Source organism: Amborella trichopoda, chromosome 3 (genome assembly GCF_054954075.1).
Source record: "Amborella trichopoda isolate Santa Cruz 75 chromosome 3, AtrichopodaSantaCruz75HAP2 v2.0, whole genome shotgun sequence".
Taxonomy (NCBI): domain Eukaryota; kingdom Viridiplantae; phylum Streptophyta; class Magnoliopsida; order Amborellales; family Amborellaceae; genus Amborella; species Amborella trichopoda.
Genome location: NC_142338.1, coordinates 36,976,295 through 36,997,660, shown reverse-complemented (window position 1 = coordinate 36,997,660; position 21,366 = coordinate 36,976,295). Strand labels below are relative to the sequence as shown.

The following is a 21,366-nucleotide window of genomic DNA, read 5'->3' as shown; positions in this document are numbered from 1 at the left end:
ATTCCCAGCTTTTCTTTCCCCAATAATTTTTATCCTGAAGAAACCAGAAAAGAAAAGGCATAACCAAATCCCACACTTTGTTCCTTCAAGTTTTGGCCATCAAAACAAGAAGTATAACAGCAACTCAAACTTAAAATGCTATGATAATTCACTCAGAACAATCCAAAAATTCTTCTTGTATTTTTTTTTGAGAAAGAAAACAAACAGAAATACAACCCAAAAATTCTTCCCTCAAAAAAGAAACGAAAAAAAAAACGAAGGCCTTAAACCATCGAAAGATAGCAGCAACTCACAGCCCAAACACTCCAAAAAGATAAGAAAACCCACCTCTCTGAAGTCATAGACATCGTTATCAAGGTCTGGGGGTTTTCTTATGAAGAAGTCACAGTCAAGAAGTCGGATTTTATGGAACTCATCCTCATTGATCTTGTAATCGACCACCATCTCAGAGTCCCATCCCTCAGTCGAAACAAAGGTCTTGCTGTCGACCATCTCAATGTCGTCGCTATGAGAAGGCCGCAGGCTGTCGTACTCGACGTCATAATCTTTCTTGTTGTCCACCTCTTCCACCTCGTCCTCCTCGTATTCGAAGTCATCCGCGCCTCCACCCTCTGCTTCCCCCTCATCTGCTCTCGCCCTCCAATCCCTTCTACTAAAATCCACTATATCCTTTTCCTTCACATTCTTCTTCTTATAATCGATATCATGGGGGGTAATCAATGGGGTGTTGGTGAAAGTAGATATGGAGGAGAGATAAGGAAGAGAGGAATGGGCAATGAGACGAGAATGTGAGAGTTTGGGTGAAAATGGGTGGAGACGGAAAGGGGTGGAGAGAAAGAGGGTGGAGAAGGGGATGAGTTTATGGGAAGCAAGAAGGGCACTTCCCCCTGGACTATTCATCTCTCTCTGCAACTTCTGAGACAGTCTCTCGCCCTCTACGCGCCGAGATTGACAAACAAGCAAGAGTTACGCCGCTCGCAACCTTCCTGTTGTCCTCGGCGACGACTGGATATTCGCCATTTTGTCGTGCGTTTTTTTTTTTTTTTTTTGGAAATTTATCAAATTTGCCGTAAGACATCACGTACGTAACACCTTGTTTATAACCTTTTAATTTAATTTCAAAATGTCAATAAAGAAAGGGGAAGTATACCTTTGGGTGTGATTTCAATATTGGAAATATTTTGTAATAGATTTAAAATATATTTTTATTTTTATTTATTAAGTTTAAAGCTTCAAAATAGTGTTAGATAAACTACTCTATAAAAATTTAGAAATTTTGAAAATTGACGGTTAAAAAATACATTACAAAATGTATTATTTTTAAAACTTAGAAATCTATTTTTTTCTCGTGTCCATGCATATTGCTGTCAAGATTATTGATTTGAGGATATTTAAACATCAAAACGGATGATATTTGGACATCAAAACAGCCTATTCTCATTAAATTTGTTATATAAGCTCTAATTTGATAGTTTAGAGCCTCAGTTAGATATAAATTTTTCCTTTTTACCCTTTGTACAAGAAGGTCACAATTAATTTTAACTATTGGATATGAAATTAGGTAACTATATTTATTTTATTGACCAAGCTCAAAGTTTAAAAGAAATTTTTTCGAACTTTATGACACACCTAAGCTTTCAGATTTCACATCGGATGGTTGTTAGTAATTATGACCTACCTCCCTGTACAAAAGGTAAATAGTTTCATTGTATACAATCCCAACTTTAACAATCCAATTAAGACGCACCTCTAAATTTTATTAATTTTGATGTAAAAAATTCTTAAGATTATCTCAAAAATAGTTAAAATCAAGTAAATATATAAACATATGAAAATCTTGAAAATTGACGATCTAGATAATATAGTGCAAGATGCACTTATTCTTGCACTCAAAATCTTTTTGTTTTTTCATATTCTTATCTCTTGATATCTAGATGATCAATTAAAAGGTTTTTTCAATATTAAAACAATTTTTTTCGATGGATTTTTGAGATGCATCGTTGCAACCAATGGTTTAAAAACCGGATCGGTGACCCGGATCGGGCTTTTCAAAAACCGATCCGGGTCGGCGAATCGGCGATCCGGATTGACGAATCGGCGGTCCGGATCGGAATCGAGTGAATCGGTCAGAATAAAGCTTCAAAAAAATCCGAAAAAATTATTAAAATTCATTATAAATATTGTTTTTTAGGAATTCAATAAAAAATGAGGGTACTCCATTAAGAATTTTCATGTTTTTGGATGAATATGCGAATATTGATATGTTCTTTCCCTGCATGAACCGCCATTCAACATTTAATTTACATCACACAAAAGGATAAACATAGAATTATCATGGAATAAGTATATCAACATACATGGACTACAATAAAGCATAAAATTAATAACATACGATCTAAAAATAAAATGATAGACGACGTTGTTGTTCTTCTTGGTCACGCTGGTGCCATTGATTGAATTCGTTTGACAATTCATTGATTCGATCTAAAAACGAATCATCGATATTAGCGAGCGTCTGACTATTCCCAAATCCCTGAGTGTTAGTGTTTTGTTGTGTTCCCAGTCCAAAATCCCCGAAGCTTGTCCATCCTTCATGCTCACCTGCACTGTCGTGCTCATCCCTACACTGTTGCTGTTGGGACTCGATATGTGAATAATATGGCTGGGATAGGGTGGCCTCAGAATCATCATCTCTCTCATTTTCTCTTAGACCCCCTTCCCACTCTCCCTCATTAGGTGCAATATCATCGACATATTGTGGATACATTGGCTGGCTGCTTCCTCTTTCATGCCGCTCATCAGTTTCTTCAATATCTTCATCACCGATAGCCTCAAGGAACGCTCTCTTGTGCAACACTGGCTCCTCCTCTTCGACTACCCATCGGTCTGCTGTGTCTGTGACAAATATTGTGTCTAAGTCTATCGGCCCATAGTCTTCAAGCTTCATTCTTATTTGTCGCTCTCTGAGGTTTAAATTATAATGAACGTAGACTAGTTTATGAAGCTTCTCAGAAGCAAGTCGATTCCTTCTAGTAGTGTGCAACCATTGGAACGTACTCCAGTTGCGCTCACAGCCAGTAGCAGAACATGTTTGGGAGAGCACCTTGATTGCTATCCTCTTTAGGTGAGGTGCATCAGTACCATATATCTCCCACCATTCAGCTGGATTAAAATGTAAAAAGCATTGTAAGGGCAAGAACAATTCATAAGATTAAATATATGAATAAACAAAATATTAGCGAGGGGATAACCTGGATCCATCATAGTTCGAGAATTTCTGGCAAGTCTAGTTCCGAAAGATCCTATAGCATCCCTATACATAGCAAGCTAAAACAAATATATTACGTTTTAGTGCATTATTCCTCACAAATATAACAACTCAATGAAGTTCTTACCCAAACATTAAATAATACCTCTTGTATTGCTGCTACTTGGTTTCGATGGCTTCTCTCCAACCTTGCAATAATGTATCTGACCCCTTCCATAATCTTGTGGGGTTGTTCAGGTGTCAAATAGAAAAATTTTGGGTTGAAGTAGTAACCTAAAAAATATATAGGTAGAAAAATGTCATTTACAATTTCATAAAAAAATGATTTAAACTGAAACATTGTAATGATATAAATATATATTTACCAGCATAATGAATTGGACGTCCGAATTTGGTGTTCCACCTCTTTTCTATAATCTCGATCACTTTGCTAGCAAAATTACACTTCTCCCCAATAGCTGATTTCGCCCTCTCAATACCTTCATAAAGGATACCCATGGTAGCTTTCTTATCAGCATCCACCATTCTTAACACCGTGACCAAAGGGGCAGTGGCCTCTACAACACTGGAACATCGAGACCAGAACAGCCTATTTGAGATTATGTTATCCACTTTTACACCGGTACTGGACTTCGAGAGGCGGTCATTTAACCACTCTTCACAAGTAAACAATCTCTTTAATGCACCTTCAGATTGTCGAATGGAGTCCACAGCTAAGTAATCGGTCGCAAAGCGGGTTATGGCAGGCCTGATTATCTCTTTTTTCTTAGAGTGTTCTCTAAACAGAAATAATATTTTCGAGTGGTTGTATATAAATCTCGACACCAACCTTGTTTCATCTAGAGTCTCCTTCACAATTTTGATCTCACCGATTTCCTCTAACATAAGATCGATGCTGTGTGCAGCACACGGGGTCCATACTAGATGCTTCCTCTTATCCATCAACTTGCTGCCCGCAGAAACACATGCACGCGCATTGTCCGTAATAAACTGGACTACATGCTTATCCGCCACCTCCTCCACTATCTGATCATATAGTCGTACGTAGAAGTTTGCATCCTTCTTCGTCCCTGATACGTCTTTGCTAGACAAAAAAGCTGTACCTTTTAGGGAATAGGCCAAGAAGTTTAAAAACTCCTTTTTGCTAACTTTATTCAACCAACCATCACTCATGAGAGTAATTCCTGTCCTTGGCCAACTCTGTTTATATTCTTCAATCCACTTTTTAACTTCCTCTACCTCTTCGTCTAATATTGGCCCACTGAGCTCATATGCCGTCGGGGGTTTTACCCCGGGCCCGGCTCTCTGGATTGCACTAACCATAGGTGGAAAATATGGGCTATTGGCTGCATCAAAGGGAATCCCTTTATCGTAGAACCATTTACCAACATATCTCCCTAACATGTTTCTTGTACCTTTAACCATGCCTTTTAAGGTCATCTGTTGTGACTTAGGCTTTGAGAGAAATGGGTCTTTACGACCATGACCTGCAATACTGGCACTCCTAGGTAACTTAGAAACAATTTCTTCAACAACTGATTCTTCTTGATACATATTGCCACCAACCTCTCCATACATATTTGAGCTGGGCCCGCCATACATGCTCGAGCTGGACCCGCCATGCATATCTGAACTAGGCCCACCATGCATATCGGAGCTAGGCCCACCATGCATGTCTGAGCTAGACCCACCAGGCATTCTAAACCCACATTCCCTCTGATATTGTTCATATAAACTCAATCTTGTGGCCATGTCCAGCTCATTATTATATTGCTCTTTTAGGTCATAATTATATTGCTCTTCTGTATCATTCCTGCTTGATGGTGTATATAAACTAGCTATCTCCTCATTCATCCTATGTTTGGCAATTTTTTTACCTTTGCTAGCATTAAGAATTGCCACCATCTGTTTTTTTACATTACTAGGGACACTAGTGCATGCAGAAACTTCTCCCTTAACCCCTGCCAAGTGTTGCTTGAACCTATGTACCCCACTACTTATCACTCTTTGACAGTAATTACAAATAATTTTGTCTTTCTTGTTGGGATCAAGTCTGACCCCATGTTGCCATGCAGGGTCTTCTGTAGATCTTGACATGATTCAACTGTTTTAAGATGTAAAAAGTTTAAATTAACCTGACAGTTCAAAAAGAAAAATAATCACAATATGTAGTGATAATATGTTGCGGTAGTTCATGTAGTCATATTCGTTGTTATTTGTTATTGCAAAATACCTTTTTTGACAATAATATTTCGTACATATCAATTACAAACATTTAGAATAATACAAAATGCAAGCTCCAAACATGGCTACAACTCAATTATCAAGAACATACATTTTTTGCATTAAAAAATTAATAATAAAAACAATTCTTCAAAGAGCCGGCTAACATCAGTCATTCCAACTTAAAAATCCATAAACAACAGATAAAAAAAATACAGTTTTGTATTGAAAATATAATAACATGCATTTTTTTGCATAAATAATCCATCAACATACAATTTTTTCAACAAAAACTTTAGCAATAAAAATTTAAAATATGGTTTAATACCTCATGATAATTTAAACCTTGTCACGATTTTCACATCTTTTCGGAAAATCATCAATTTTCAAAAAATTCGATCATGAAAAAAAAAAAAAAAAAATTACAGCAAACTCAAACAATAAAAATTAAAAATTAGGTTTAAATGTTTAATACATCATGATAATCAAAACTTTATCACGATTTTCACATCTTTTTGAAAAATCATCATTTTTCAAAAAATTCGATCATGGATAAAAAGAAATAAAAAAAAAAAAGTACAGCAAATTTTCAAAAAATTCGATCATGGATTAAAAAAAAAAATTAACAAATTTTCAAAAAGTTCGATCATGGATTAAAAAAAAAAATTCATAAATTTTCTAAAAATTCGATCATGGATTACAAAAAATTCGATCATGGATTACATAAAATTCGATCATGGATTACATAAAATTCGATCATGGATTACATAAAATTCGATCATGGATTACAAAAAAAAAAAAAAACATAAAAAAACAAAAAATTCGATCGTGGATTACAAGAACAAAAAAAAACAATTCCATCATGGATTACAAAAAATTCAATCATGGGTTACAAAAAAAAAAAAAACACAAAAAATTCGATCATGGATTACAAGTAAAAAAAACAAACATTTTGATCATGGATTACAAAAAAGTTGATCATGGATTACAGAAAATTCTATCATGGATTACAAAAAATTCGATCATGGATTACATAAAATTCGATCATGGATTACAAAAAAGTCGATCATGGATTACAGAAAATTCTATCATGGAATACAAAAAATTCGTTCATGGATTACATAAAATTCGATCATGCATTACAAAAAAAAAAAACCAAAAAAAACAAAAAATTCGATCGTGGATTACTAAAAAAGAAAAAAACAATTACATCATGGATTACAAAAAATTCAATCATAGATTACAAAAAACTCTATCATGGGTTACATAAAAAACAAAAAACAAAAAATTCGATCATGGATTACAAAAAAAAACAAACATTTCGATCATGGATTACAAAACATTCGATCATGGATTACAAAAAATTCTATCATGGGTTACAAAAATAAAAAATAAAAAATAAAATTCGATCATGGATTACAAGAAAAAAAAACAAACATTTTGATCATGGATTACAAAAAATTCGATCATAGATTACAAAAAATTCTATCATGGGCTACAAAAAAAAAAAAAAAAAAAAAAAAAATTTGTTCTTCACAGAGTCGTTTTACATAAGCGATTTTAACTCAAAAATTCACCTCCAAGTGAATAAATTACATCCAATTGACTATATTTTTTGATAAACAACAATATAAGGAATCAAAAACCTAAATTTTTAACACATTATTTCTAATATATCATGAAAACAAAATCAAAAGGCGGAAAAAAAAAAAAAAAACAGCGGAATTTTTTTCCGCAGACATTTCACTGTTCATATCAAATTTCTTGCTGTAATTGACCAGATTACGTAAAATTGAAAATTTTAAATCATACTAGACACAATAAAGATTTAAAACCCTAATTATTGAACTCATTTTGTTCAAAATATGCCATGAAATAAATCAAATGGCGGAAAAACAAAAAAACCCAAAGTTCTTACCTGTTTTTGTGAACCGAAGCCTTCAATCTCCAAAAAAGTCTGTTTTTCTCAACGATTATCACAAATTAGTAACAAAATCTTTTGATTCACAGCTTTAAGATCAATATGCCTACAAATTTTGAAAGATTCATGCCCTATTTGGCATGAAATTTCAGAAATGGCGGAAACCCTAAACCCCGAATTTTTCTTGATCCAAAAACAACCAATTTTTCCACCATTAAATCGTTAAAAAAGCTGAATAAAGCTGTTTACAGCCTAAAAAATAGATCACGTGCCAAAAAAAACAAAAAAAATGATCAAAAAATGACAAATTTGAAAAAAATCCGTGAAGAACACTGTGCAACCCGTGTTCTTCACGGAGTCGCCGATTCTGCACAGTGAATCGGCGAGTCACTGTGCGGAATCGTCCGGTTCTCTCTAGAACCGGACGATTCCCGGTTTTTGAACCGATCCGGTCCCTTTTTCGTGAATTCCGAGTCGAACCGGGCGAGTCCGGTTCGACTCGGCGATTTTTAAAACGCTAGTTGCAACCTTAATAAAAAAAATTCAAATATTAAATACTAAATTTCCTTTTTTGGGTTGTGTAGACATCCCTTCCATATTTAATTTTAATTTTGAATTCTAGATTCCTAGATCATACTATTTCAATACACCATAGGATATATACTAAATCATAGTTTATACCTAGACCATAGTCCAACCTAAATATTCCTAGAAATCTCAAGTATCCTAAATTAGTAAGGCAAACAACCTACATTAAGTAGATTCTACAATCAAGTTAGAAGAATACTTAAAACATTTGAATTGGAGTCCATATCATAGTTAGCAAGTTGGAGAATATCAATATATCAGCTCACTATAAAATCGAAAATAAATCGATTTTATTTTCAAAAGTAGCATGAAAAATCGGGTCAAAAATATGGATTGGCAAAAATAATTTATGTAAAAATATTGTAAATATATTGGATTGGGCTTAAAAAATCAGAGTGAAAAAAAGAATAAATTTTTAAATTTTAAAAATAAAAAATATGTCAAATCCATTAATAACTAATCTATCCGTAAAATTTTTATTAAACTAATATAAATAAGTCAATCAATTTAAATATCTCATGACTCTCATCCCATCATCCAAAATTAAATACAAAAATCACTATAAAGATTCAAAATTGAAATAAGGCATGGTAGAGTCATCAGAATTAGTAGAAAACTTAGGAGTTTGGGAAAGTGTAAGCCCCAAGTCATGTAGCATTGAATCATCATCATCATCAAGATTATAATCTATAGAGGTATTCTCATTTTTCGTTTATTTGGAAATATCTTTTGGCAATGAACCAAGCTGTTCAAGATTAATTGCATCACAATCACGCTTTTCATTTTGACGAGATACAGTCATCGTCTTCGACTTCACTCTCATGTAAACCAAGTTAGTTAACATAGTTGGTGTCGATTTATTCCATTTTTTGTGTGTGTCACCTCAAAGTACTTCAATTTCTTTCACACGTTAACGAGCTACATGGTTGGCTCAAAATTCGAATGTCAACCATTCTAACAAGTAGAATGTTTCTCCACATACTTCCAAACAAACTCTTATATAATAAGAAAGTTTTTAGTCACATTTAAAATAAAATTAAATATGAAAGAAAATTTATTTTCTTAAAATACTGAAAAAACTAATAATACAAGAAGTTACAAAAAAGTAATAATACAATGAGATACTTACGAGGATGAGCTGTTGACAATAATCATATCGGAACACCATCAAATCATTTAGATCCCATGTATGGAACTTCAGCAACTCTGTAAATAATACATTTTTATGCGCTTTCTGGAGCCTTGTATCTGAAATAAAGGTAATGTTAGCCTTCATTTCAGGATTATCAAGTTTAACAAACCCACCACACATTAAAGATGAATTAAGAAATATGGCAGCAATATGAACAGGATGAATTACATTTTTCTTTTGTTTCTTTTCAAAGTTCTTCAACAATTCAAGATATTTAGATTCATTGCCATTACAATTTCTTTTTAGTGATTCCCTTGCCCTTTGCATTGCTTCATATAAATCCTCAATAGTTGACCCCTCACAAACAATGCACCTTGATAAGCGGCTTTAATGCAGTGCTTGTATCAATCGCATTATTCCAAAATTTGGAGCTTTGAATTATTTTTGTGATTTTTTTTCTCATTTTTACTCTTGTTATAACTCATAGCTCTTCACTCAAAAGATGAAACTATCAATCTCAAACCCTCTTCTACTTGCAATACATATTGAACTATCAAAAAGTTAGTGGAAAATCTAGTTTTACTATACATTTTCAATTCCCTTCCATTTGTGTGTTTTCTTATTAAATCTAAAACAATTGTATGTTGATACATAAAATCCACTATAAATTTAACATCCTTATTGTTGTATGTCATTTTTGATATACTTATGTCCCTCACACGAATAAGGAGAAGGCCAGTGACAACTCGGTTCTACTAGTACTCAAGATACTAACAGACCAAAGTTGTATTACGAAATAAGCGTCAAACTGAACAACTTGGGAAGAGTACTACCGTATCAAGGAAAGACCTTACAACTGTAGCCCTATGCTAATGCCTTCAGAACAGTACCATACTACCGTCGTTGTATTCAGAATGTCGAACAACCCTCGAGGACCATATTTGGACTCAATCGGACCACCCAAAAGGATTCTACGCCCAAATTACCTCAAAACGGGTAGGTTTTACACTATCGTGGTGCGGCCCCACTGAACCAGTCCCCAACCATGGAGGCTGCGACTTCACTTTTCGAGATGGACTTCAATGACCTATAGAACCTTCGTCTGGAATCAGGAAAATCTCAAACTTAGACATGTTCTAAATCATGACGACCCCGTCATTTTAACCTAAGACATGCACCATTGTGCGACCCAATGTGAAACCTTTGCTAGAAAGAAGGTGAGTACGAAACAAGAAAAATAAGGGTTTCAAGAAGAAGACACTTGTGAAGCATACCTCGAGATCCGTGCATCGGATCAACACAAAAACGAGTTCAATGCAACCACCTCGCGAAGAGCTGCAAACTGGTATAACTGTTGTACTTAATCCAAAGTCGGATAAGCACAAATCCCAAGGTTACAAAAAAAGCAGGACTGCTTGGTCACCGAAATCCCTTTTTCGGTGACCTCCCAAATTAGGAAACGCTGCAAATACAGACCAACACGGACCAAACTTTATACAAAACGACTGTGACAGTCTCCTCCTTCATCTGCAAACAAAATAAAGACTCAGAGCATCACAGGTCGAATGGCATTAGAGACCGAAGTTCATGAATTTTGCCGAACTTCCACCTTATGGGGAAAAGGCTGCCTCAACATGATTAAAGGGCGCCAAAATGCTCAGGATCGAACAAGCATTGAAGATACGATGGCAAATCGACCGAACCATCGCTAAAAGCATCGTAAAAGCTTTGAAGATCTGGCAATAGCAAAAGGCTCCTCCTAGATGAATGGTTTCTTCATTAGCATAACATATTTTACGGGCGTTTTGGTCATTGTACCTAATTTCAGGATTTTATTTAAATTCTTTTAATTAGTTTTTGAGCATTCACTCATGTTTGGTGAGTTCTCTGTATAAACAAGCTTAAGTCATTTGGAAAATGGTGGATTAATCATCACTCAAATAGAGGTATCACACTTGTTTTCACTTGTCTTTTGCTTCTAAACCCTTAATCCGATCAAGATGAGAGAGAAACTTTCAAATAGAGAAAATACCCCTCGAGTGTGCGGTTCCATTCTCTTTCTTTACTAAGCTAGGCCACACCTCGGACCCTCTCTCTGTTCTTCTCTACCCGTCATCTGCTCCGTGCAGTAACCCACGTTCGCGACAAACGTTCAACCCTGAGTGAACCCAAGAGTTCTAACTCTCGGGTCCTTCCTCACCCTTCCACTAGCCAGTCAGCCTCTTTGAGGGAATCATCACAGAGAGGAATAATCGAACCCCCATCGCAATCGCAAGCACGAGAGAGAAAGAGAATATATCTTTTGAAGCCTGAAGAGAGTCCCTGTCCAATCTTACTGGCAGACAATAGGAGGGCTTCGTTATTATTCTAAAAGGGCGAAATGCCTTGGTGTATCCCACGAACCCGAAGCGGCAAGGCAGGCGTCGGAACACACTACTGTCGTAAAAATATCTCTCGTTGTTGGTTCCTATCAACACTCCGGAGAGCTCACGAACGTGCACCCACGAAAGTGTGACACGCACAAATCCCCCGTGGTTGTTTGAGAGAGGATTTTCTCCCCCGGTGTGCACCCCCTATCTGGGCGAGGACTGAGGCAAAAATTAGGCCCCAACCAACTGGCGACTCCACTGGGGACACGCCATCCTATCGTTAGCTCGAACTGTTTCTCTTCCTTCTCTCTCTAAAATTGCAATGGGATTCCATTATCCCTCTTTTGTCTGAATTGGGGTTTTCTGCATGCTCATATTTGAGACTTTGCCTGTGGCGAGCGGATCATCTGATCATGCCTCCTCCACATCCTACTCAAGCCGCCTGACTGACCATGCTATCCAAGTCTAACCTAGGAAAACTCAGGGCACACCCCTTGTTCCTCCTCCTCCGAAATCAAAGGGAAATCCATTGATGTTAAATGCATGGGTGGCACCACAGTCATCCCCCTCGCATAAGCACCCTATCACTGGCAGGCACCCCGCCAATCGCAAGCTTCAACGTGGTCCTTGCACCACTACTCCCCTTCGTTGGGTGGGTCTCAACAAGATCACCATATATGCGGGTAACCAAAAGGTAACCCCACTTGTGTCACACAAGGGCATCGCTAGTGCTAGCAAGTCACTACACACACCATGCTCTGGCAAGTTCCACGCCAGTCCGCATGGCCCTGAAACAGTCATGTACACATACACTCACGTCATCACTGATGGTCTAACCGTCACTGTGACGAGATGGGGCAAGTAACAACCCACCCCAGTCTCCTCAATAGCTTCAGGTTTCTTCAGGCCCGGACGTAACACATGTGGTTCTAATGCCACCAATACCATCCATGTTAATCCTACAGCTCGGGGCAGCCCAAAGGCTGTAACCAAACGAGCACACGACTTTCAAGATAATCAAAAGTCCTGCAAACAAATGCACATACATGCTGGTGGCCTAGAACCACCCCAAACACTGCTATGGATCAAGCACACACATGCAGGCCCAAGGATGCTGCCAGCATGAAGGGGAAACGAGCATCTGCCACCCCCCCGACTGCCTTAAAGCTGCTCGCTACATGGTACTCGAAGAAATTCCCATCGAGCACCATCATCTCCATTCCTCCTTCCTTGCACACACAAGTTATCCTCGAGGACAGGGCTCGAGATAGGAGAATGCCCTTAGTGGCAACCAGTCAGCCCCCCCCTTCTTCAGACAGATCTCAGGTATCAAGTTGTCTACGAACTCCCTTCTTCCTTGGCAACATACTTTACCCGAATTGATCAACTTTGCCCACACCTCCATCGAGTGAGCCTGTCAAGAAGGAAACTATCGTTTTCGATTCTGGGGAAGGATTTATTGGAGCTTGCAGTTTAAACAAGCAAAGAGGATGGAAGTGTTGCCTCTCCAACAAGAAGTAGAGTCTTCTACCTCAGAAGACTTACGAAAATAAAATTGGTTCCCCCAGTTACAAGACACAGAGGAACCCTAGACGAACGACATCATTCATTGCAATGTCATTGAAATACATTAGGATGAACCCACTGGTTATGTGCCTCGATCTAGCCTTCCGGATCTAAGTGATCTGGCGGCATGTGTCTCAGGTTTCTGGTGAACCGGGATTTGAGATCGCTCTCTCGGAACCTTGTTTTAGGGCAAGGGGCAGGTATACCAACCAATGAAAGAGGAATTTTAGGTGGGTTCGGGACTTACTCAGGCTGGCTCACGTGGGCGCCCTCTTAGATCACGAAGCAGGCCCCCCAGCTGCTTGAGTTGGTTCAGAATCGCCTCCCTTGACCTGTAATCCTATTGTTTTTTTACACAACACTTATATGGTTAATTTGTAAGACAAGTGGGTCGAAGGGACCCACCCTTGTCTAAGGGCAATGCATGTTCACATGAGAAGGCGATGACGTGCAAGGTTCGGTGAAAGATAGAAAAGAGAATAGAGCTTGATGTAGGGGTAAGAATAACATGACAACTAGAAATTACCGACTCGAAGTGGTAACAAGACGGGCATGGTTCTCAAGACCAAAACGGTGGCAATACTACTTGAAATCGAGGTCGACACATCGGTGATAGGCTAGGTCTACCCTCAGTCAAGTGAGAGGAGAAAGAGAAAAGAACGAGATGGCAAAGAGAAGGGGAAATCTGGATGTCAATGGGCATCGCCGTTAACAATCCGAGGAGATGACACATCCCTTGTGGACGGTGCTGGCTCTTGACAAGGCACACGACGATGGTTTCTCCTAGGTCGCACGGCAAGAGGCATGAGACATAGGGAAAACGATGATGGGCACCGATCGCGGGGAGGTATCTTGCGGACGACAATGGTTGTCGCCAAAGCCTCTAGCGGGCGACGATAGGTATCGCCTTCTTCGTCAGACATGCAATAGAGGAAGATTCTCGTAGGCGGCAACAAACTTCATTGTCTGGGTTGTTCGTTGAGACGTCACTACTACGTTTGTGGGCAGCGATAGGCAGTGGCGTCTACAGACTTCACTAGAAGAAAGAGACAGATGAATAAAAGGGGAGGGGAACTTGTACATGACGTTGCCATCGCCCTGCACAACCTGTGGGACCAAGGGAGAGGCATGCACAACACTGCCACTATCGTGCATGACCTCTGTAAGGAACTCAGACGAAAAAGAGGGAGAAGAGAGAGAGAAGAAGAAAAGAAAAAGAAGAGAGAGAAGGTTTACCTCAACTCTAGGGGTACCAGTCAAAAGTTTCTCTCACCTCACTCTCTCTCTCAAACATGACACTACAATGATAAGAAAGATAAACTTGTATTAAGTGAAAACTTTCTCTTGTGTGTGTATACCTCTGTCTCTTCTCCTCTTTTTTTACGTATAATGATGGTACTTATATATAAAAGTATGCCACAAACATGGGTGGATGATCAAGTAACTTTAATTGCTGGAAATTAAGATTAAATTGAATTAAAAGAAATTAGAAAATATGGTGCAAAATGACAAATTTGCCCCCTTCCTAACAAGTTGTAGAATTCCAGAACAGTCCCTGTGTTGCCCTAGGACTTGCGTGATCTTGCATGGCTGATCTGGGGTCGTTCTGGTGCCTGGTTGATCGTAAGATGATTGTTTTCTTGTAGAGCTCGACATGATGATCGATTTGATACCAACTTCGAGCCATGAATCGTGTTTTTGGTGCACAATCATGTGATTTAAAATTCGAGTAGATCTTGAAACTTTGGATCAATAGTGTGTTTGTTCCTTGATGTTTTTATGTGTTTTCTTCGCGAAATCACATTGAGCATGCCACTACTATCACAGGGCACCAAACACAACTCAATTTCGTGGCCGAACGAAGATTTTACAAGTTTGGAATTTTGGCTGGAATCCAGGATTTCGAAGATAGAATTTGTAGTCTGTTCATTAGCTTTGTGTGCAGAATCCGACCGTTAATCATGTACAGGGTTCGGGTCAGAGATGGCCCAAGACCTTATGCCCGTAATGGAATTGGTCTTACGTCGATCAAGTTCGCAAGCGGTGTGATTTGGGGACTCGAACGAGGCATGATGCTGCTAGATTTCCTGTACTTTCTTCACGGATCAATAATTTCTCTCTAGCTTTTCTTTGCGCTCGGGTATCGTCACGGGACGTGCCACATATCGAATCGCTCGTCTTGAGTAAACAAACATGCTCACCAAATTTGAGCACGATCCAACTTAAGATGAGTGAAATATAATCATCGAAAATCATTGATCGTGACTGTCCCTTTAATGGTGCAGTGTTACAGGTGGCTGCACGGGAATAGCATGTGGCTTCTTTAGTTTCACCCTTTCGCGTATAAGTTCTTGAAATGTCCATTTGAGCCGAAACTTGACATCTATGGGTTTTCAACCATGCCTGATCCAATAGTGGTGGTCCCATAGCAATTTGAGATGTTGAAAATGTAGCTCTAGTTATAGGGTTCCATTTTAGGGTGCTAGGGGCTGATTTTGCCGAAACTATTTCTCAGTCTGCACTGCTTTAGACATGTCGAAATGCGATGAAACTTGGCAAGAAACGCTTGAGAGAACTCATGAAGATCTTAGTCAGTTCTGAGGCTGTTATGAGACTGTCAAAATTTCGATTACTTGCTAGACCTTTATTGAGTGGGGGCCCCATGTTGATGAAAAATACCTTCCAACAACATGCCCCGCCGAATGTTGTACTTCAAGAGAATCGAGAAGTGCAATCATTCGGGAAGTTTGAGGGATCTTTGTCAAAGTCCACACCCTCAAGAGACTATTTGTCGTTCTAGAGCATGAGGCATTTGTCAGGACCTCCTCGTACAGAACCAAGCCTTTTTGAAGGCCAAATGCTATGAACCTTCGATCGATTTGCTGCTACACCAAGTTTGATTTTGATGCTCAAGGTATCTCTTGTAGGTCCCGTTAAGCGGGGTCCAGTCAAAGGCTTCTGACCCAACCCGAATGTCTGGTCCCATGTAGGCTAGGGGGTTTGACGAAGACTACACTGAAACCCATGGCAGGCTAGACCCTGGCTTCGTCAGTTTCTTGCCTTTGCGATGGCTCTTAGTATTTCTGGAGGGATCTTTTGGTCGCCATCCTCACCCTCAAGGACTCTTGTTGTTGTTGAACTGAGGAGATCTTATGTGGCTTTCACTCCCTGATGAGCTATGAAACTGGGGAGATGTTATGTGGCTCTCACTCCCTGATGAGCCATGAAACTGGGGAGATCTTATGCAGCTCACTCCCTGATGAGTCATGAAACTGGGGAGATATTATGCGTCTCTCACTCCCTGATGAGCCATGAAACTAGGGAGATCTTATACGACTCTCACTCCCTGATGAGCCATAAAACTGGGGAGATCTTATGCGGCTTTCACTCCCTGATGAGCTACGAAACTGAGGAGATCTTATGCAGCTCTCACTCCTTGATGAGCCATGAAACTGGGGAGATCTTATGCGGCTCTTAGTTCCTGATGAGCCATGAAACTGGGGAGATCTTATGTGGCTCCCACTCCCAGATGAGCCATGAAATCAGGGAGTCAACTGATGCTGTGAAAGTGCGTCAACCTGCTTTGTCGGTTCAAGCCCCCTTTGATGGGTTTTCACTTGAACATTGGAAGTGGCACCTTGAGGACGGTTTTCACTAACTTTTATTATTTCTAGGCTCTTTTACCCATGACTTTATGGTCATGTCCACCCTTTTTATCCATTTTTGCTCACGATGCCCTCTTGGGTTTTTCACCGTGCTTGGGTTCTTTTCCACATAACTCTTTTACTCATGGTTTTGTGAGCATGCTTGTCTATCATTTTTACTCATGGCGCTCCCTACACCATGCCCATTTTTTTGAGAATGCGTGGTTAAGGGTCGTGCCTTCGAGACCTATGCGAAGTCTTTTAACGTCATGCGACCAAGATGCGTACTATAGTTTAGGGTCATATAGTTGGACTGTAACAGTAAGGAATGACAGTCTGTAGAGGCCACAGAGTGAGTCTGGTGATGACTTTGACTCACTTGGGAGGATGGCATAAAGTTTCCTATGGAGAGTTGGTTGGATGATAGGTCAAAGGTGGTGATCCACTAGCTAACGACTAATATAGGTGCCGAGATGGCTTGCCGTTTGGCGAGCATGAGTAAGACTCACTAGGGGATGATGAAAGATGGTGAAGGTGGCCCATGCACATGAATGGGCCGGCTAGTGAAGACATGCGTGGAGATGCACGTAAAGGGCGTATGCACCTAAGTATGCTCACTGGGGAGAAGAAGAGGGTACGCACACACAAATGGGTGGTTGGGGAAAGCGTGCATGAAGATGCACGTGAAAGGGGTGTGCGGCTAACGGGGGCATGTTTTAAGGTCATGCCTCCTAGACCTGGGCAAAGCAGTTTAATGTCATGCAGCCAAGACGCACACTATGGTTTAAGGTCATATAGCTTGGACTGTGGTTATGCAGGTTTAGGTCATGCAACCAGGACCGTGCAATTTAAGGTCGTGCAACTAGACCTCCGCTATAGTTTAAAGTCATATAGTTTGGACCATGCCTATGCAGTTTAGGGTCATGCAACGTGGACCGTGTATGAATTGCCATGTCAATAGGGCTGCATGGGGGGAAGGTATGTGGATAGCAATCTGATTCCCTATGGATAAAGATAGTTAAGCCTATACACATGCAAAGAGATGTAGATGAAGGTGGTGACCCTACGAGGAGTAGTAAATGGGAGAGGCTTCACTAGGGATTAGGAGGGACCAGTGTGACTCCACGAGGATAATAAATATTAGTGTGCATGGAACTTTGACAGGCCAGAGCATAGATGTACCCCACCGTGGGTTGAAGGGGTAAGAATGGCCTTAACACTCTGGAGATGATGGGATGAGTACAATCCTTGCATATATCTAACTCCGCTGGGGGTCTAGTTGGAGTTATGCGTATGGACTATTTGTCGCACTGCGCATTACAGTTTTAAGGTCTTGTAGCTCAGACCATGGCTATGCAGTTTAAAGTCATACAACTAGGACCATGCAGTTTGTGGTCATGCAACAAGACCTCTGGTACAGATTAGGGTCATATAGTTTGGACCATGGTGTTAAGCCTTTTATCGCCATGCGGCCAAGACACGCACTATGGTTTAAGGTCACACATTTGGACCATGGTCATAAGTTAAAAGTCATGTGACAAGGACTTTGCAGTTTAAGGTCATGCAACTAGACCTCCGCTATAGTTTAAGGTCGTATAATACGGACCATGATCGTACAGTTTTGAGTCATGTGACAAGGACTATAGCTGTGCAGTTTAGGGTCATGTAGCATGGACCCTGGCAGTATAGTTTAAGGTCATGCAGCGCGGACCGTGGCAGTGCAGTTTAAAGTCATGCAGCATGGACCGTGGCAGTAGCGGTGAGGGGATGTGACTCCATGGGGGAATATAGCTGTCACTGGAGACTGAGCTCCCTGAGGAGTGAGATTGTGATGTAGGGATTGAAGTTCCTGAGTATGAGAGATGATGGTCTAAAGGGGAGTGTCAAGGCCTATGCGTGACACTAGGTGTGGAGTGGCACATTCATCAATATGCCTAGGTGATGCGTTAAGTCCCTTGGTGAAGCACACGAGGTAGCCCTTGACGTTCCATGCAGTGGTGATTTGTGGACGAGACGCACGACGATGACCCCTGGATGAGACACATGGTGATAATCTCTAGACGAGATGAACGACAATAGTCTTTGGTTGAGGCGCTTGGTAAAAGTCTTAAGGGGGCGCGCGACACTAGCCTTCTGATGAGGCATGCGCCGCAAGTCTTGACGAGGCGCGTGGCAATGATGCTTTGAGTCTCGGGCTTGGCCCGCCCCGGCCTGGTCTTATCGCCTCCAAGAGTTGGGGATTGGAGCGTCATTCTGAATTTATTGGGGGCAATTCGCGATACCACGGGGTATAAAAATAGGAGAAACCCCAGTTTATTGTTTTATTGAAGGGTAAACAGTAGAAAGCTTTTTAGAAAGAGAGAGAGAACCAAAGCTATCTGGTGAGGGTTTTTCAGTAAGCATCTCCCAGCTAACACTTGCAGAGACAGGTCCTTAGGGATTTTTCTGGCGAGCTTCAGGAGGTGTGAAGCTTCGCAGCGTGATTGCGAACCTTTTCGGGAAGCACCGAGACTTTCTAAGCAAGGAAGAGAGTCTCTCGAGGCCTTAGCAGGATTTGCAAAGGTGCCTTGCTGGAGTTCCAGTTCTCCTCCGGTCGTTCTGCTACTGAAGGGGAGGTCGCAGAGAGTTCACAGGGCTTTGTCAGCTCTTTAGTTGTTGGAGGAGAAGGAGATGGGGCTGCATTGAGTTCACCAGAAACTTAGCAAAATTCCAGTGAGCTTTGTCGTGAACTGCTGAAGTGGGGAACCAAGGAGAAGGGCAATCTGCAGGGTCGCAGGGACTTAGGGGAGCTTTTTCTGAGGACTTCCGGTGGTTTTTCGCTAACTCTAGCAATGAGCAAAAGGTGGGAAGGATTTTCTCGGTGGGCGGGAGTGAATTCTCGGTGAAGAGGGTAAATGCAAATGGAAGGGTTGGGGAAACATAACGGTCATGAAGATGAAGGGTCGTGGGGCAGCGAACGCTTTGCACACGTGGTGGCTGGCCACGCCGCTAGTTAGGTGCATCAATCTCGTGCTCTGGATCCTTTGGGGATCAGATGCCACGTGTCTCGGGTTTTGAGGGAAGACCTGGGACGTTTTTCAGATCGCTCTCTCGGGAACCTCGTTCGAGAATGGGGCCAAGTGTTACCAACCTGTGAGAGAGGAATTTAATGGTGGGTTCAGGACTTACTCGGGCTAACTCGCGTGGGTGACCTCTTAGATCACGACGAAAGCCTCCCAGTAATAAAATTGGTTCAGAATCGCATCCCTTGGTGTGTATTCTTCTTATTGTTCTGCAATCACACACATATATGGTAAAGGTTATAAGACAAGTGGGTCAGACCTCACCCTTTTCCTCTCTAATGAACGTACACAAGTATGCGCATTCCAAAAGAAGAAGAGAAAAAAAATGGGAGAGAGAAGATTTCGCCTAAGTGAGCGGATCAGAGCGGGGACTAGGCTTGTGAATAATTGGTTTGACGTGATAGCAAAACGGGCTCGGTAAACTAAGACCAGCTCAGAGCATTACTACTAGACTTCATCACCAATACCGACTAGCTAAGCAAGATAGTTAGTCTGTTGTGGTAATAAAGTGGGACAAGTAATCCTAACATAACAACATTACAGCTAAACGATAGGACTACCATGAAAGGCTAACCTCAATCCCTCTTAGTCGAATGAAGGAGTAGCAGAATTAAGGCAGTGAGGAAAGAATAAGAATAGAAGAAGGGAAAGCAGGAAGGAGGGAGAAGAAAGGAAAAGAAAAGTATGAAAGGTGAGAGGATAAAGGAGAGAAAGGGAAGGAAGGCGTAGTCAGTACTAAGCATTGCTGACTGTGTTAGAAGAAAGAGAGAGAAAATGCAGTCGGTGCTAGGCTTCGCCAACTGTGTTGTGCAGAGGAGAAGAGAGAGGAGATGCGGTCGGTGCTAAGCTTTACCAACTGTGACAGAAGAGGAGAGAGAAAACTAGTTGGTGCTAAGCTTCACCGACTGATCGAAAAGGAGATAAAAAACTAGTCGACGCTAGGCTTTGCTAACTAACAAAAGAGGAGAGAAAAAACCAGTCGGTGCTAGGCTTCATCGACTATCAAAAGAGGAAAGAGAAAACCAGTTGGTGCTAAGCTTCCCCGATTGACAGAAGTGGAGAGAGAAAACCAGTCGATGTTAGGCTTCATCGATTAACAAAAGAGGAGAGAGAAAATCAATTGACATTAAGCTTCACCGATTGACAGAAGAGGAGGGAGAAAACCAGTCGGTGTTAGGCTATGATGATTGACAGAAGATAGAGAGAGAAAACCAACTGATGTTAGGCTTCGCCGATTGACAAAAGAGAGAGGGATAAAACCAATCGACGCTAGGCTTCATTGATAGACAGAAGAAAGAGGGATCGAGAAAGAGGTGAGAAGAAGCGAGAAAAAGAGATATAGATGAGAATAGGGGATGAGAGAGAAAGAGATAGAGATAAGAAGAGAGGAGGAGAGAGGAAGAGATAAAGATGAGATTAGGGGATGAGAGAGAAAGAGATAGAGATGAGAAGAGAGGAGGAGAGAGAAAGAGATAGAGATGAGAAGAGAGGAGAGAGAAATAGGGGAGGAGAGAGAAAGAGGGGAGGGGAGAAAAAGTGGGGAGGAGAGAGAAAGAGAGGGGGAGAGAGAAAGAGGGGAGGAGAAAGAAAGAG

At 40.5% G+C, this 21,366-nt stretch overlaps 2 protein-coding genes across 5 annotated transcripts in view; both read right to left on the bottom strand.

Annotated features, from left to right (window-relative positions):
- Window positions 1-991, bottom strand: part of PTAC6 (plastid transcriptionally active 6) — a 29,631-nt gene extending 28,640 nt beyond the window's left edge. For all 4 annotated transcript variants that reach the window (XM_011625185.3, XM_006827315.4, XM_088862516.1 and 1 more), the window contains exon 1: window positions 328-991. In XM_011625185.3, coding sequence (XP_011623487.1) covers window positions 328-900 — 573 coding nt within the window. In that variant the 5' untranslated portion in view covers window positions 901-991. The remainder of the gene's footprint in view (window positions 1-327) is intronic.
- Window positions 992-2,264: 1,273 nt separating this feature from the next.
- LOC148782865 (uncharacterized) lies at window positions 2,265-6,695 on the bottom strand. Its single transcript, XM_088862515.1, has 2 exons — window positions 3,252-6,695; window positions 2,265-3,162 (listed from the first exon to the last, which is right to left on the bottom strand). Exon 1 carries the CDS (start codon window positions 5,363-5,365, stop codon window positions 3,572-3,574), a length of 1,794 nt encoding a protein of 597 aa, XP_088718641.1. The 5' UTR covers window positions 5,366-6,695; the 3' UTR covers window positions 2,265-3,162; window positions 3,252-3,571.
- Window positions 6,696-21,366: the final 14,671 nt, after the last annotated feature.

Bases quoted from the DNA above. Each gene is read 5' to 3' on its own strand.
- LOC148782865 (XM_088862515.1), bottom strand. From the start codon at position 5,365: ATGTCAAGATCTACAGAAGACCCTGCATGGCAACATGGGGTCAGACTT.